The sequence below is a fragment of the Aspergillus welwitschiae genome (genome assembly GCF_003344945.1).
Source record: "Aspergillus welwitschiae strain CBS 139.54b unplaced genomic scaffold BDQ94scaffold_20, whole genome shotgun sequence".
Classification (NCBI taxonomy): Eukaryota; Fungi; Ascomycota; class Eurotiomycetes; order Eurotiales; family Aspergillaceae; genus Aspergillus; species Aspergillus welwitschiae.
Genome location: NW_020798714.1, coordinates 369,087 through 381,857, shown reverse-complemented (window position 1 = coordinate 381,857; position 12,771 = coordinate 369,087). Strand labels below are relative to the sequence as shown.

At 52.2% G+C, this 12,771-nt stretch overlaps 5 protein-coding genes across 5 annotated transcripts; 1 reads left to right on the top strand and 4 right to left on the bottom strand.

Moving 5' to 3' along the window:
• Window positions 1–16: 16 nt before the first annotated feature.
• On the top strand, window positions 17–1,248 carry BDQ94DRAFT_50611 (uncharacterized protein). Its single transcript, XM_026775930.1, has one exon. The coding sequence runs from the start codon at window positions 386–388 to the stop codon at window positions 1,088–1,090; it is 705 nt and encodes a 234-aa protein (XP_026625212.1). The 5' UTR covers window positions 17–385; the 3' UTR covers window positions 1,091–1,248.
• Window positions 1,249–1,263: 15 nt separating this feature from the next.
• Window positions 1,264–2,926, bottom strand: BDQ94DRAFT_179946 (arabinan endo-1,5-alpha-L-arabinosidase; the record flags this gene model as incomplete). Its single annotated transcript, XM_026773515.1, has 4 exons — window positions 1,264–1,423; window positions 1,480–1,508; window positions 1,591–1,772; window positions 1,881–2,926. The coding sequence occupies 4 exons, from the start codon at window positions 2,924–2,926 to the stop codon at window positions 1,364–1,366; spliced, it is 1,317 nt and encodes a 438-aa protein (XP_026625211.1). The 3' UTR covers window positions 1,264–1,363.
• Window positions 2,927–3,573: 647 nt separating this feature from the next.
• On the bottom strand, window positions 3,574–5,999 carry BDQ94DRAFT_145595 (PX and BAR domain-containing protein). The gene is made up of 5 exons (XM_026766668.1): window positions 5,780–5,999; window positions 5,436–5,716; window positions 5,115–5,381; window positions 3,902–5,062; window positions 3,574–3,848 (listed from the first exon to the last, which is right to left on the bottom strand). The coding sequence occupies exons 1-5, from the start codon at window positions 5,868–5,870 to the stop codon at window positions 3,753–3,755; spliced, it is 1,896 nt and encodes a 631-aa protein (XP_026625210.1). The 5' UTR covers window positions 5,871–5,999; the 3' UTR covers window positions 3,574–3,752.
• Window positions 6,000–6,137: 138 nt separating this feature from the next.
• BDQ94DRAFT_50595 (uncharacterized protein) lies at window positions 6,138–7,267 on the bottom strand. The gene has a single exon (XM_026775929.1). It carries the CDS (start codon window positions 6,997–6,999, stop codon window positions 6,172–6,174), a length of 828 nt encoding a protein of 275 aa, XP_026625209.1. The 5' UTR covers window positions 7,000–7,267; the 3' UTR covers window positions 6,138–6,171.
• Window positions 7,268–7,274: 7 nt separating this feature from the next.
• Window positions 7,275–12,763, bottom strand: BDQ94DRAFT_179944 (THADA/TRM732 family protein). Its single transcript, XM_026773514.1, has 10 exons — window positions 12,544–12,763; window positions 11,527–12,452; window positions 10,528–11,473; window positions 10,244–10,480; window positions 9,968–10,196; window positions 9,609–9,919; window positions 9,043–9,560; window positions 8,852–8,992; window positions 8,183–8,805; window positions 7,275–8,130 (listed from the first exon to the last, which is right to left on the bottom strand). Exons 1-10 carry the CDS (start codon window positions 12,702–12,704, stop codon window positions 7,309–7,311), a joined length of 4,914 nt encoding a protein of 1,637 aa, XP_026625208.1. The 5' UTR covers window positions 12,705–12,763; the 3' UTR covers window positions 7,275–7,308.
• Between the last annotated feature and the right edge of the window lie 8 nt (window positions 12,764–12,771).

Here is a 12,771-nt window from a genome sequence, read left to right as displayed (position 1 = left end):
GATTATGTGGTCTTCATATCGTTTCTATAGTGCTCGGTTCTCTAATGTAAACTGCGTTAATACTTATCCTTATGCAATCCTGACAAACTAGTCAATCACAACGAGTAAAGTATTATTCCCGACAGCCTCGCCTGCCTAATCCGTTCTTTCGATCCGTCAATCTGTCCTGCTCTGCTTAGATTCCCCTCCCTGATGTGCTTACTCTTATCCTTCTCTCAACTACTACCTAGTCCTCCAGCGGACAGACACATAGTCTTCAGGCTGACATCTTCAACACACCCTCTTCCTCTTATAATCAATCCAACTCGTCTCTCCTACCCTCTTCTCATCTCAAACTCAGCCAAGCCAGTTTTTAAACTCAACCCACATAATCTCGAAACCCAAAATGCGTCCACCGATGGCACCATCAGAAGCACAGAAGCCCAACAATTCCCCAAACGGATCCGCATCTACATCCACCACGAACGTGAGAAGAAAAGTCCTGATGGAGTTCTCATCCCTCCATCCGTGCTCTGCATCGATGGATGATGATGATGAGGATAATAGTATACAATCATCGCAAGAACATACCGAATCCTCCCCGGGGATGCATCCAATCTCGCATTCACACTCTCATCCATTGTCATCGTCGTCGTCGTCTTCAACACCTACTCAGACGCAGACTCGATCCGTCGATCATGCTAATCGGAACTACGCGAAGGGCCCAGAACACGAGTCAACACCCACAACCACCGCCCCCAGTATCACAGCTAGATTCAGATCGAAATCAAAGTCGAAAGCTACGACTGCACATGTTAACTTCCTTGACGAAGAGATCAATGAGCCTGCTCCATATACGATCACGAACGGGAACAGAAGTACAAAAGCCGATATGAATACAACTGAAGAAAGAACCACTCTTGGTCCTCGCAGCCGGGATCTCTCTCTTAGTGAGAGTGAAATCAGTCTGCTCGATTTGGGTCCGAGTCTTGTGTATGGGGATGATGGGTATATTCCCTTGTCTGGGGGTAGATTTGGGCATGGGCAGGGTGGTGGTGTTTCGGTGGTGGGGAGGGGAGGTGCAGGGTTTACACCTGGAGTGAGGGAGTAAGCATAGCTCGTTGGTGGTTCTGTTGTAGATGGATGGAGTTTATGGTCTCTTATTCGGTCGGGTCTGTGGGATAGAGGAGTTGTTCCGGTTTGTTAGAATAGTGTAGAGTACGTTGCTTTCCTTCTGCTTCTTTGTACTATGGAGATGAGTATTCGCGGTGTTTATAGTTGAATGATTCTAATTCAACGTGAGGTATTACATGCAATTATGCTCTATATACTTATGATCTATACAATAGTATCCACTATAACAGAATACTACCAACTTCAATACTCACAGTGGAACCGGCCACCCATCCACATACTTCAAATAATTATATCCCAGCCGTGCTTCCTAAACCACCATTAGCCCACATCAATACCACCCCAAAGATAAAAACATAAACATACCTTAAACTCATACCCCACAGATATATTCACTGCCACACCCATATTAGCACCAACCGCCTCTCCCAAATCAACGAAAACAATTCGATTGAAAGAAAGGGGAGAGGAACTCACAATAATGATAATAAAGCACATCTCCCTCCACCTCCCCACTCAACACGCCCTGTCCCCCAGGCGCATAAACATCCCCATTCGACCCATACACAATCTCCCCTCCTCCATCCACTAGATCTTTCCCTTCTTTATCCACGAATGGACCTTGAGGAGAACTTGATCGTCCGACGCGGATGCTGTATCTATTTCATACAATCTTCATTAGCTTATCACTTCATTGCCTCTCAAATCAACAGGAATAGATGATAGCTATCGATAAAGGGGAGAGGAGGAAAAGAAGAAGGACATACTCAAGACCAGCCCTCGGCAACTTCTCCGGATCAAAATGACAGCACTTCCCCCAACTAAACCACAAATACCACCACGGCTCATGATAGGATATAAACGCTCCCTCGATGGGATGCATGCCCGTCGTATCGCCACATAATCCATCTGCTTTTTTGGTTGGTGGGTGGATGGCTGCGGGCTCGTGGGCGAGATGTTTAACCCTTTCTTCTTCTTCTCCCTGCTTGTCCATATGAAGCAGATTAGGCTTCAGCGGGACTTGCCATATTCCCGTCCAGAAACTGCCGAAGGTCATGTATCCTTTCCCTTTTCCTTTATTTCCCTTTTCTAGAGAGATCTCTCCTTCGGAGGGTTCGGTTTGGGCCTGGGTGTCAGTATAATCAACAACAACACTAACATCAATCGCATTCGCCCTATCAAACGGAAACTCCTTCGCCCTCTCCCCTCGTCCGGAGATTGCTATCGCCCCATGGTCCTCCCATCCCCCAGGGCCCGGAGTAGTAGAGGTAGCCACGCCGATAGCGCTATCGCGACATCCACTATGGCTCGTCGCGTAAAAGACGTAGAAGGTACCGTCGTGGACGAGGGCGGTCGGTGCCCATGGGGCTTTGCGATCACCCTTTGGTAGGATGCTATCTGCGTCGAGGACGGTGCCGACTTTGGTCCATGGTCCTTGGAGGGTCGGGGCGGAGTGGATGGGGATGTGAGGGCCGGAGCCGTAGGCGTAGTAGGTGTTTGTGGGCAGGTCGTAGAGGATGCTGGGGTCGTGGATGTGCAGGGGAGGGATGGTGGGGTTGGTTGGGGGGTAGCCGTAGATGGATTTGTATGAGTCTTCTGGGGAGGGAGGGAGGTCTGGGTCTGGGAGGTCTGGGGTTTGTGGGATAATGGAGGGTTGGAAGTGAATGTAGAGGGCGTAGAGGAGGATGGAGAAGACGGTGAGAAGGGAGAGGGATTTGATTATGCGACGGAGTGTATATGGTGATGGGGAGCTGGAACTGGGGTCTTTGGGGTTGGTGATGAAGGTCCATAGTTGGGACCAGTTGGGGGTCATTGTGTGGTGGTGAGAGGGTGGCTCATTGCTTGGTTGCTTATTCCAGGATTGATAAATGTATGCTCAGTGCATGTGAGAGCGCCAACTGGTGAGGATGTTGCAATCCAGGATGGTGATGATGCGATTTCCAGGATAGTAACTGAAAGAGGGGTATGGCAGCACCCTGTATCCTGGCAAGTGACACTCGACACTTCAATTATTCGTGGCCCGATATCATGAATAGATGATGTAGGTCTTGGCGAACCCCTTCCTGGTGGTTCTCATCTACATTTCCAATTAGTCTCGCTCCTGTGCTTCTGCGGGAAATAACTTACATATCTGATGCTAAAATCACTGCAGAAAGCCAACTGCATAACGAGAGCAGTCAGCGCTAGCGGAGTGGACGGGGGAAGGGAGTTCAATAAATATCAGGAAGAATTGGCCCGTCCGTTCGGCGTTGATCGTCGATCGCCCCCAGTAAGACAACGGGCCAATCAGCGGGACGGCATGTGATGCCGTCTCAGCTAAAGTGAGGTGCCAGGATCGACATCAACTACTTTGTAGAGATGGAGAATCTGGCCTCTATTCATTTACATCCACTACGTGGCCATGAACTTGGGAACATCCAGAGTTCAGTTGATCTTATTGCGGGTAGAAATTACTTGATCATGGCAGTTCAAGTAGCCGGAACATCATTATACGCATCAATAGCATACAGGGTACTGGATCAACGCATGACAGTCTTAACCAGCTCATCAGGATCTCCTCGTCATCAATTGGCAGCTGGATGTCATGCAAAATACAAGCCAACGCCCTCGCTCCATACCCTTTAACATAGATAGATATCCTACCTAACTACAATCTTGTCCACCTCATCTTTGGCCTCCGTCCACGTTTCCAGATTCTTGCGCGCCCAGTCCAGATGGCACCGTGCATATGCAACCTGTCCAGTCAGCTTGATTCTCGATTCCCGAGAGGAGATCAGTATAGACTTACCATGTACCGCCGCAGATCCATCTCCTTGTCCTTCTGGAATCGCTTCAGATCCTGCAACACTCCCGCACTGGCATCTTTGACATCCTTTTCGGACACCCCAAGTGCTTGCTCCAGCTGCACCAAACTCTCTTTTGTCTTGCCGATCTGGTCTCGACGGGTTCGCTCCGGATCAACATCCACAAAGCCGTGGACCGCGTGGCTGATCCGACCGAAGATTTTGTTCGCCACAAAGGTCCCACTAGACGTCTTGCGATGCGCCGGCGATGCACCTCCAAAGTCCGGACGCCGCTGTGCCGTTGGAGGCGGGTTAGAATTGATGGAATCGCCGTGCGTGGGAGGAAATTCCGATTCGACTGATGCACCGTCTTCAGAACCAGCTGGACGGGCTTCACCCTCGGTGCCTCCTGGCGCACTGACGGCCGACGATGCGGACAGAGACCGCTGCGTTCTCGTGGCCCCTCCTGGGGGCGAAGTCCGATTGAGGTACTGCTCAATTCGTTTCGCCTCCATTTCACTGCGCTCCAAAGAGTCGAGCAGCGTCTTCTTCTTGGCCAGCTCGTCTCGCGTCATCTCTTCCTGCACTCGTTTGAGAACACGATACCGTAGAACACTGCGCACAACGCTGGCAAACTGGGCGCTTTCCCTCATCGGTTCAGCGAAGCTAGCACTAAGTTGCGATGACAGCTCCTCCGTCTCAATGTAGGAAGTATCAGCGGCTTGACCGACCCGTTCGATGGCCGCTGCCACGGTCGGCGAAGGCTCTGATAGGGAGAACCCGTTATACCGTGCCCCAAGCTCCATCAGATCGGCCGACAAGGATGACAGATGGGCCAACGTGCGACGATTGACCTTTTCAATGTTCCCTTGCAGAAGCAACTCCAACTCACGCGTAGATGCCTCGAAATTGATAAAGTACGGATCTAGCTCCTTTTCACTCAGCTTCCGTGACTCTGGCGGGAAGCGACCGAGAACATCAGGCCCGGGCGTTTCTGGAGCGGGAGCAGGCGCAGGCGCAGCGCCTCCCGCAGACTTGAGCTTCGCGGATGACGATGGCACTGGTAGCCAGGCATGAGCGGGGGTGGGATTGGCGGGGTCAAGCGGAGGGGCCTTTAGATTATTCTTCGGCACGGACGATGCGGGATGGGAATGTAGGACCTCGCTCTGAACCAAGTCAGTATACTACAGCTAGCAGTCGAGCTATCGTCACACCTACCCAGCTAACATTGGGGTCCAAAAACCGCCACCAGACTCCATCCTCACGAACCTCCTTCATCCGGCGACAACGATTCAAAAAGACGGCCAGCATGCGTTTGCGGAGGTCGATTATGGCGGTGTCTTCCTTCGCCTTGGTGGGCTTGGCGGCATAATCGGCCATGGTATGTTTCTCGGGGATGGGCGGGATGACGAGGGTCGGATGAAGGTTGACGAGGGTTTGTCGCAGCGACGCGAACTCAGAGTAACGTCTGCGGACCTCGAGATCCTAGAATCCATTAGCACAAGTACCGATGCAGCTTCGATGATCGTTTTGACATACTCCAGTGCGTATTGTGTACACAATGAAGCTGCCGCCGCCTTCGTGGTTCTTCCCAGCGTCTGTGATGAGGATCGGCATCTCCGGGTTTTCGTAAAGAATCTGCTCTATCCGACTATCATATACACTTTTGCGGAGGTAGCCATGGCCAGCTTGTTGGGTAGCATAGTCTGGAGCCTCGTCTTCGTCGCTGAGGTCCTGCTGCTGTGAGAGGAAGTCGGGGGGATTGTCGGTAGATGATCGGCTGGAAGGAGATGGAGGGGTATATTCGCGGTCATAGAGAGCTGCAAAGATCAGAAAACACAGCTGGATAATTGATGGGTGGGAGATGGAGATCGACCACTTACTAGGAGAAAGGGTGGCCGAATGCAGCGACTCGGAGAGATGCGCCTCGTTATCGAATGCGCCGTACGGGTTGTTATCCTCGTCGTTCCACATGGCGTCGGGGGCTGATCAAGCAGCCTAGATACTGAGAGAGTGGGTATGACAGATCAAATCATGAATCAGACAGGAGGATTAGAAAGCAAAGGCTAAGTTCACGAGACTAGGGACAGAAACAGGGAGGACAGGAGGAGGGAATGAGCTGGGGAATCCCGAAGGCATCGCCGGCTCTCTCGCGGGGATCAACGTCACCGCCTCGGGCGGCCGGCAGCGACCATCTCCGTCGCCTTAAATTGAACTATCAACACTACAGGCTATTTTGCACACTTCACCTCCAGATTATTCCACAGCTGTCCTGCTACCATCCACTCTCTGGTTCTGCAGGCTCCTCGTTTGTCTCCGCATTCGTCTGCTGCAATGCTGCTGTCAACGCATTAGGATCCACTCCTCCGTGCTGCTGCTGCTGCTGCTGGTAACCTTGCGTATCATAGGTGCTCCCTCTATTGGAAGCCGGCTTGTCATCAGCATGCCAGCTCTTCACTGAACCCCGCTTGACACCCCCAGATGCAACAAATGGCGGATCGGGCGGTGGAGCCCATCCATTATCCGAAGCCACCTTACTAGGAGGTTGAGGTTGAGGAACAGCCTCCCACTCGTCCCGCGACGGAGGCTTATTTGGCACTTGAGCAGCCGGAGTCGGTGCAGCAGGCGTTGCACGCTTACTGGGAGCACGCTTGCTGCCACGGGATGAAGGTGCAGGGGCCCACTGCTCCGGCGTTGGAGGCTTGTTGCTACGTGCAGGGGGCACAGAAGGCCACTCCTGCCTCGACGCAGGCTGACTGATATGGCGTATCGAATTACCGCCACGAGCAGGTGGGGGAGGCCGGGGTGGCGGAGGTGAAGATGGAGGTGGTGGTAACCGCCGTGGAGGTGCAGGAGGTCTTTGGCTGCTAGGTTGAGCCGGCGTCCTTCTACCTTTTTGCCAGTGTCTCTTTCCGCCTCTTTCTGCAAGCTCTATCTTCTCGTGGGTGGTTTGGCGTTGGCCCGTCGGAGTTCGCTCGAAACGGTTGTTGTGGTAGCTGGCGCGCAGACTGTGTCGCCACCAGAGTGTGCAAAGACAGACCATTACTGCAATGAAGAGGACCATGGCGGCCAGGATCACCACGATTACAACGTTAGGTGACATGGTTCGTTAGGCTAACGAGTGGTGTTAGTCATGTTGTGGCTTGTAGGTTGGATGGATTCATGCCTTCGTTGGTCATGTCAATCTCGAACTGTTGGAAGGTAAAGAGTAGACGACGCGTTGCATCCTCATACAGTAGTGTTATCAAGAGATGTAAGTGGCAGATGAGCGTAAACAAATCGCCCAAATGGATGCCATGACAGTGAATGTAGCCGGCTAATGTAGTGATGGTTTGCACCACAGGAAGAAACAATCGAATTCTAATAGAAGCGTAAATTCATCTCTATACTTTTGTCTATCCATATTCATCGATCATGACAACTCCAATGCAGCCTGTATCCGTGAGACCCAATCATCATGCAGCAAGGACGCCTCCCCAGAAGCAAGCAGTGCCTGAAGCTTCTCCTTCAACACCTCAACCTGTCCCTGACCCAAAAGTCTCGACGCCGCAGAGTCCTTCGAGATCACAGCACCCGCAACACTGAAAAGCCGCACGCCCAGAGTGAACGTCTCAGGCTTCGAGGCCCAGCCCAGAAGCCCATCCTTTTCAGCCTCCTTCGCTAGAATCTCCCCAAGTGAGGACAGTCCGTTCGACGCCCAGCTGAAAAGCGCGTTGAGCGAGTCCTCATTGTAGGACGATTCGCTGAGTTGACGCAACCTTGCGGACCAAACATCTACTTCGCGGACATCGTCGATGAAGAGGTTCTGCTTTTCTTCTTCGAAGAGGATGGTGCTCTCCTTGCGGAGCTCGGAAAGACGGCCGAGGAAGGATATGAACTTAGGGGTGGCGCAGCTAAGTCTGGGCTCCTGGTCGGCGATGTACGCCATGGTCCGTTGGCAGAGGAGTCGTGAACTGGCGTAGTTCTCGGCAATGAACTTTGAAAGGAGATCGCTTGCGTTCAGAGGAGAGAGCGCAACTGCCTTTGTTGGGGAGACAGAGGAGCATGACAGGACCCAGGAGGCGGTCGATGCGGCAAGATCGCGCAGCTCCTCATCGTCGTCGTTTAGCATGTCGTAGAGAACCAGGTAGATCTCCAACAAGACACTGTCCGTGCGAGGTGGGCTACCCGCAGGGCGTAAGATGCGTGCAAATGCCGTGACGGATGAGACAGCAGCAAGACGCGTGGTGAATTCCTGTGAGATGTTAGCAGGACTCGATACAATGTAGAAGATGGGTTGAACGTACAGTCTCCTCTTGCATGGCAGACTGGAGCCGTGTGGCCCATTCCAGGATGTCGAGCTCTGAGCCCTGGCCGCCGGAGATCGTCTTCAGGGCAAGAAGACATCCTTCAAGAACCAATTCGGCGTCTGACCGATCCCTGTTCCATATATGCTCAGTGGAAGCGTGCTTAAGGTGCTTTTCCAAGGTTTCCCATGAGAGACCGATGTGAGCGACACTTTCATTATGGAAGTCGAGGACAAACGAGAGAGCAGATGCCAGGCATGTGATTGCTACGGCTTTGACTTCCTCGGGATACACACCCAGGATAACGGTATAATAAAGGTTAATCAGAGCCTGTCTGTACTGGTCTCTCTCACCGAGAATCTCCTGGATGCGCTCCAACAACCACTGACCAGCATTGGGGTCGAAGCGCGAAATAACACCGAGAAGTGGCTCAACTTCGGATACTTTGTCCGTAATGAACATCTGCAGGACAGTGACCCATGAGATAGCCCGACGGAGGAGAGAGGGAGCGCGTGTAGTGCTTAGAGTTTTCCAAGAAGGATGCGAAGAATCGAACAAGAACTCCCGAATGGCGGCGAAAGCATAAGTCTCGGAGAGATAGTTCAGCATCGTAGCCATTTGTCCTGCAACTGTTAGCGCGAGTGTCATCGCAATTCGTATTTGACTTACCTTCTGCTCCCGATTCTATGCACTTTTCGATGACATCGCCAAGAATCTCCAACAGAATACTGGCCACGAATGGAGACTCCGCATATGGGAAGGATGCCGCGAAAACGTCTTTCAAGGTAGACAGCACCTCATCAACGTGCTCTGAATAGTGTTAGCAAGGTCAATGAATTCAAGCAAATTCAAGAACATACCGTTCCAGAAAGAGAGCGAGCTCGAGGCAAATCTCCGAAGGGAGTACTTGATGCAAAGGGCTTCTCCGTGGAGATAGTCTTGCGTCTTCGCGTCTCTGTTATCATCTAACAACGCCTTGATGCTGGTCAACACATCTGAACGGTTCAACAACGAAGCATACACTCGGGCTGCATGTTCCCTGATACCCCACACGGGGCTCTTGAATTGTTCTCGGACAAGTCCACGGAGCACATCGTCATCAACTCCAGTGACATTCGGGACCTTCTCTGCGATGAGCTCCAAGGCCGGGAAAACACGCTCCGTAACCATAGCGTTATCGCCGTCATCAGCACTGCTCTGATCCGAAGGGCTGAGAAGAGTCGGCAGGAGTTCAAACAGGCCGGGATACTTCTGGAAGGAAACTCTGGCACCTGGTTCTGAGCCTGAAGCTCCACCGAATCCTAGTCCAGTACCGGTGCGGCACATGCGCGTCAACAACGCACGGAACAGCATCAGTCCGGAGTTGCGGAGGGCCCATCTGGAATAGTCAGCATAGAGAAAAGACGCAGCCGTAGATAGTACATACATAGGCGACCCCAGCCGTTCGGCGGAGAGCCTCAAGGCAGGCATGATGAAAGGCTCCGTGTGAGGACCAAGCTTGTTGTTGGTGAAAATGTCTTTAAGACAGTTCATCGCATGCACCTGTGGCAATGGTACGTCTTGTCTCGACTTATCGTGTTCCGCAGGCAAATGGGATATTTCATGCAGCTCGTTGATAACTGTTTGGAAGAGCGGACCGCCAGGCTTTGACGAAAGGATACCGACAATCAAAGCTGGGAGACCAGCTGAGCGACGAGTAAGTTTCGAAGCGGACTCGAAGATGATCTTCTTCGCTTCCTGTATGATGGGTGAGCTTTGATCGTTTGGTTAAGACGAAGTGCTTACCTGGTACCACCGACTAGGCAGCGCAGAAATCTCCTCGCTGGTTGACTGACCGCAACGCTGACAGCAAGTAGCAAAGGTCTGAGACACGGTCGAAAATGCGCCTCTGTGCCGGAGTTCAGCGAGCTGGATGAAGCTGAGTGTTCCGATTTTCTCAAAATTCTCGACCGTCAACCCAGACTCGCCTTGCGGGCCGTACGTTTTGTTGGACAGCGAGGCATGCAGGAGAAGACTATAGAATTAGTACCACCATTTACTCTAGCGCAAGAGGCAGCATACCTTGATTCGCGAAGAGCGCGCCATGAGTAAGACAGGATATCCTTAGGACCGACACCAAGCTCTTCGATGGGCTCATCCGTATGGCCTTCAGGTGAGTCGATGCAAAGAACAGGCTTGACCTCGTTCCAAATTTTGTCGCAGACTTGCACGACCCTGAGATGGATTGACTTCCAGTTGTCATATGAAGCTTCCTTGCTTGAGACAAACGAATAGAAATTGGGGGTCGCAATGATGTACCTGTTTTCTGTTAGCTCCACGGCGGGCATTTGCAGCATCGTAATTACCTCAGAGCGGATACATATCCGTGCAAAGGCGCGTCGCGCATAGACGAGTTAAACAGTCCGCCTGCAAGGGAGAGCTTTTGCTCCAACTTCTTCAGAAGCGTATCGACAACCATGGACTTGTTCTCCCACCAGCGTGCAGCGTCACTTGCACCATCTATGGCGGCTGCGCGGAAGAGGATGTGGTATAGACGCGCAACGGTGTCTGCAAAGTCGGCTCTGCTGGTGTTGCTTGCCAGTTGTTCGGCCTTTGCGAGACCTTCGATGATCTGTGGTACGCCAGCTTGCTTGTCGTTGTCGAATAGAACCTCGCGTGGGAAGAGGTTCAAAATGTAAAGCGAAGTAGCGCGAACCTCCTCAAAAGGATCGAGCAGAAGATCCACGAGCAGTCTCAGCAAGGTAGGCTCAAACACCTCCACGTTGCAGAGCCACTTTGTCTTAATACCGTCCGATGGGCTGAGTCGAGCATCGAGGCCGGATTGGAGGAAGAGTATCAAGGTCTTCAGCGCGGAGACGTGTCGAGGGTAAGAAGCCGTGGGGCGCAGGTCCGCCTTGAGGAAATCCAGGTACTGTTGCATGCACGCCCGAGTGGTGGTGTCGTTCCTAGCAAGCTTGGGCTGCTGCTTTTTGTTCGCTGGGGCTTTCTGCTCAGTCGAGCCGTCCTGATCCTCCAAGAGTCCACCCTTGAGTCGGATTATCAATTTGCGAATCATACTCAGGATCTCGCCTCTCGAATAGGAGTCTGACTCGGTATGCATAGATGGCAGTCCACTAAGAATAGCGTTCATTGTTGCAGAAGAGACTGGCCTTGTCGTAGATGGAGCAGTGATCAGCAGTGAAAGCGTTGCAATCCTAATAGTGATGTCGCGATGGAAGAGGAACTGGCCGATGGTCTCGCTCTTCAAGACGAGCACATCGGACTCGTTGGCCCCAGCCTTTGGGATATAATCTAGAAGAGGTAAGTCCATTGAACATCGGGCCCACCACACAGCGCATACTTACGATCTTCGTGGATAAGCCCAATTTTCTTGGCAATTTGCAACGAAGCAAATAGTAGCATGAACTCCGCCAGCGGCGCATCGCTCATATCGCCCGCCAGAAGACTGTCCAAGGGGAGCCGCTCAATAAACAACTTGAAGCCAACCGGATCATTCGCAAACGAAGGTTGGAGGACATAGTTCGACATATATTCCATGTTATCCAGGTTCCGCAATGACACATGGCGAACGGGAGCCACCCAAACAGACGTCAATTCCTGAGCGTTAGGCGAAGCCTTGACTTTCTGGAGAAATGCCGCTAAAGTGTCACCTGCAGAGGCAGCAAGCTCCGCCTTGGTAGCGCGAGCCAGCATTCCCAGGACCAGAATCTGAGCTGCTATCTGGTACGTATCCCTTCCAGAGTCCCTCTGAAGATACTGAGAGAAATCGATAGACAGAGCCTTGCAATCCTCCTTGAAAAGCGCCGTCCAATGCTCGTAGTGATTGACAAGCCACTGGTCGGTCAGCGAGACCAGCTCTAACGGCGTAATGGCACTCTTGCGGAGCAGCATCTCCAACGAGGCGAAAGATGCCTTCAGTCGAGCACGAGGCTCACCAAGGACGATGCTAGGGATGGTAGTCTCAACGATCTTCTGGCGGAGTGCTGACCGATCGAGCTCCTGACGGGTCTTCGCCAGCAGGGCAACCAGCGACTCCAGTACCTGCTTCATCGGCTTGGGCTTGACATCCTTGTACCTGGTCATGAAGACCTCGAATACAGATAGCCAAGTCTCATCGGAGCGGGCTAGCTGCCTCGTTCCCTCACAGGTGGAGGTGCGCGCGGCGTCCAAGAAGGCGCTGATTGCATTACACGCAGCAGTAGTATGCGGATGAGAAAGAGAAGCCGTGGAATATGTCTTCAGTAGGGACTGGAAGACTCGGCTCACTTTCCTTTGGGAATAGTCAGAATAGATTCATATTGATAAACCACTTGCGCACACAACAGACAACTTGATAAGCAACTGCTTGGAAACACTCTTACTCAATATCTTCACAAGAATTGGTGAACTTCACCAGCGGGCCTTTCCCGATGCGCACGAGTGTCTCCTCGGGCAAAAGTTCTATATTCTGCGATACTTGGTCCATTTCTGATAGTGGGAGCCCGGCATCCCCGGGGGGGCCAGACGCAGGATTACCGACCATACTTTTGATATTCTTACAAGTACAGCATGGCAACCTTAACGAGTGGGTTCAGATATCAACCATTTAC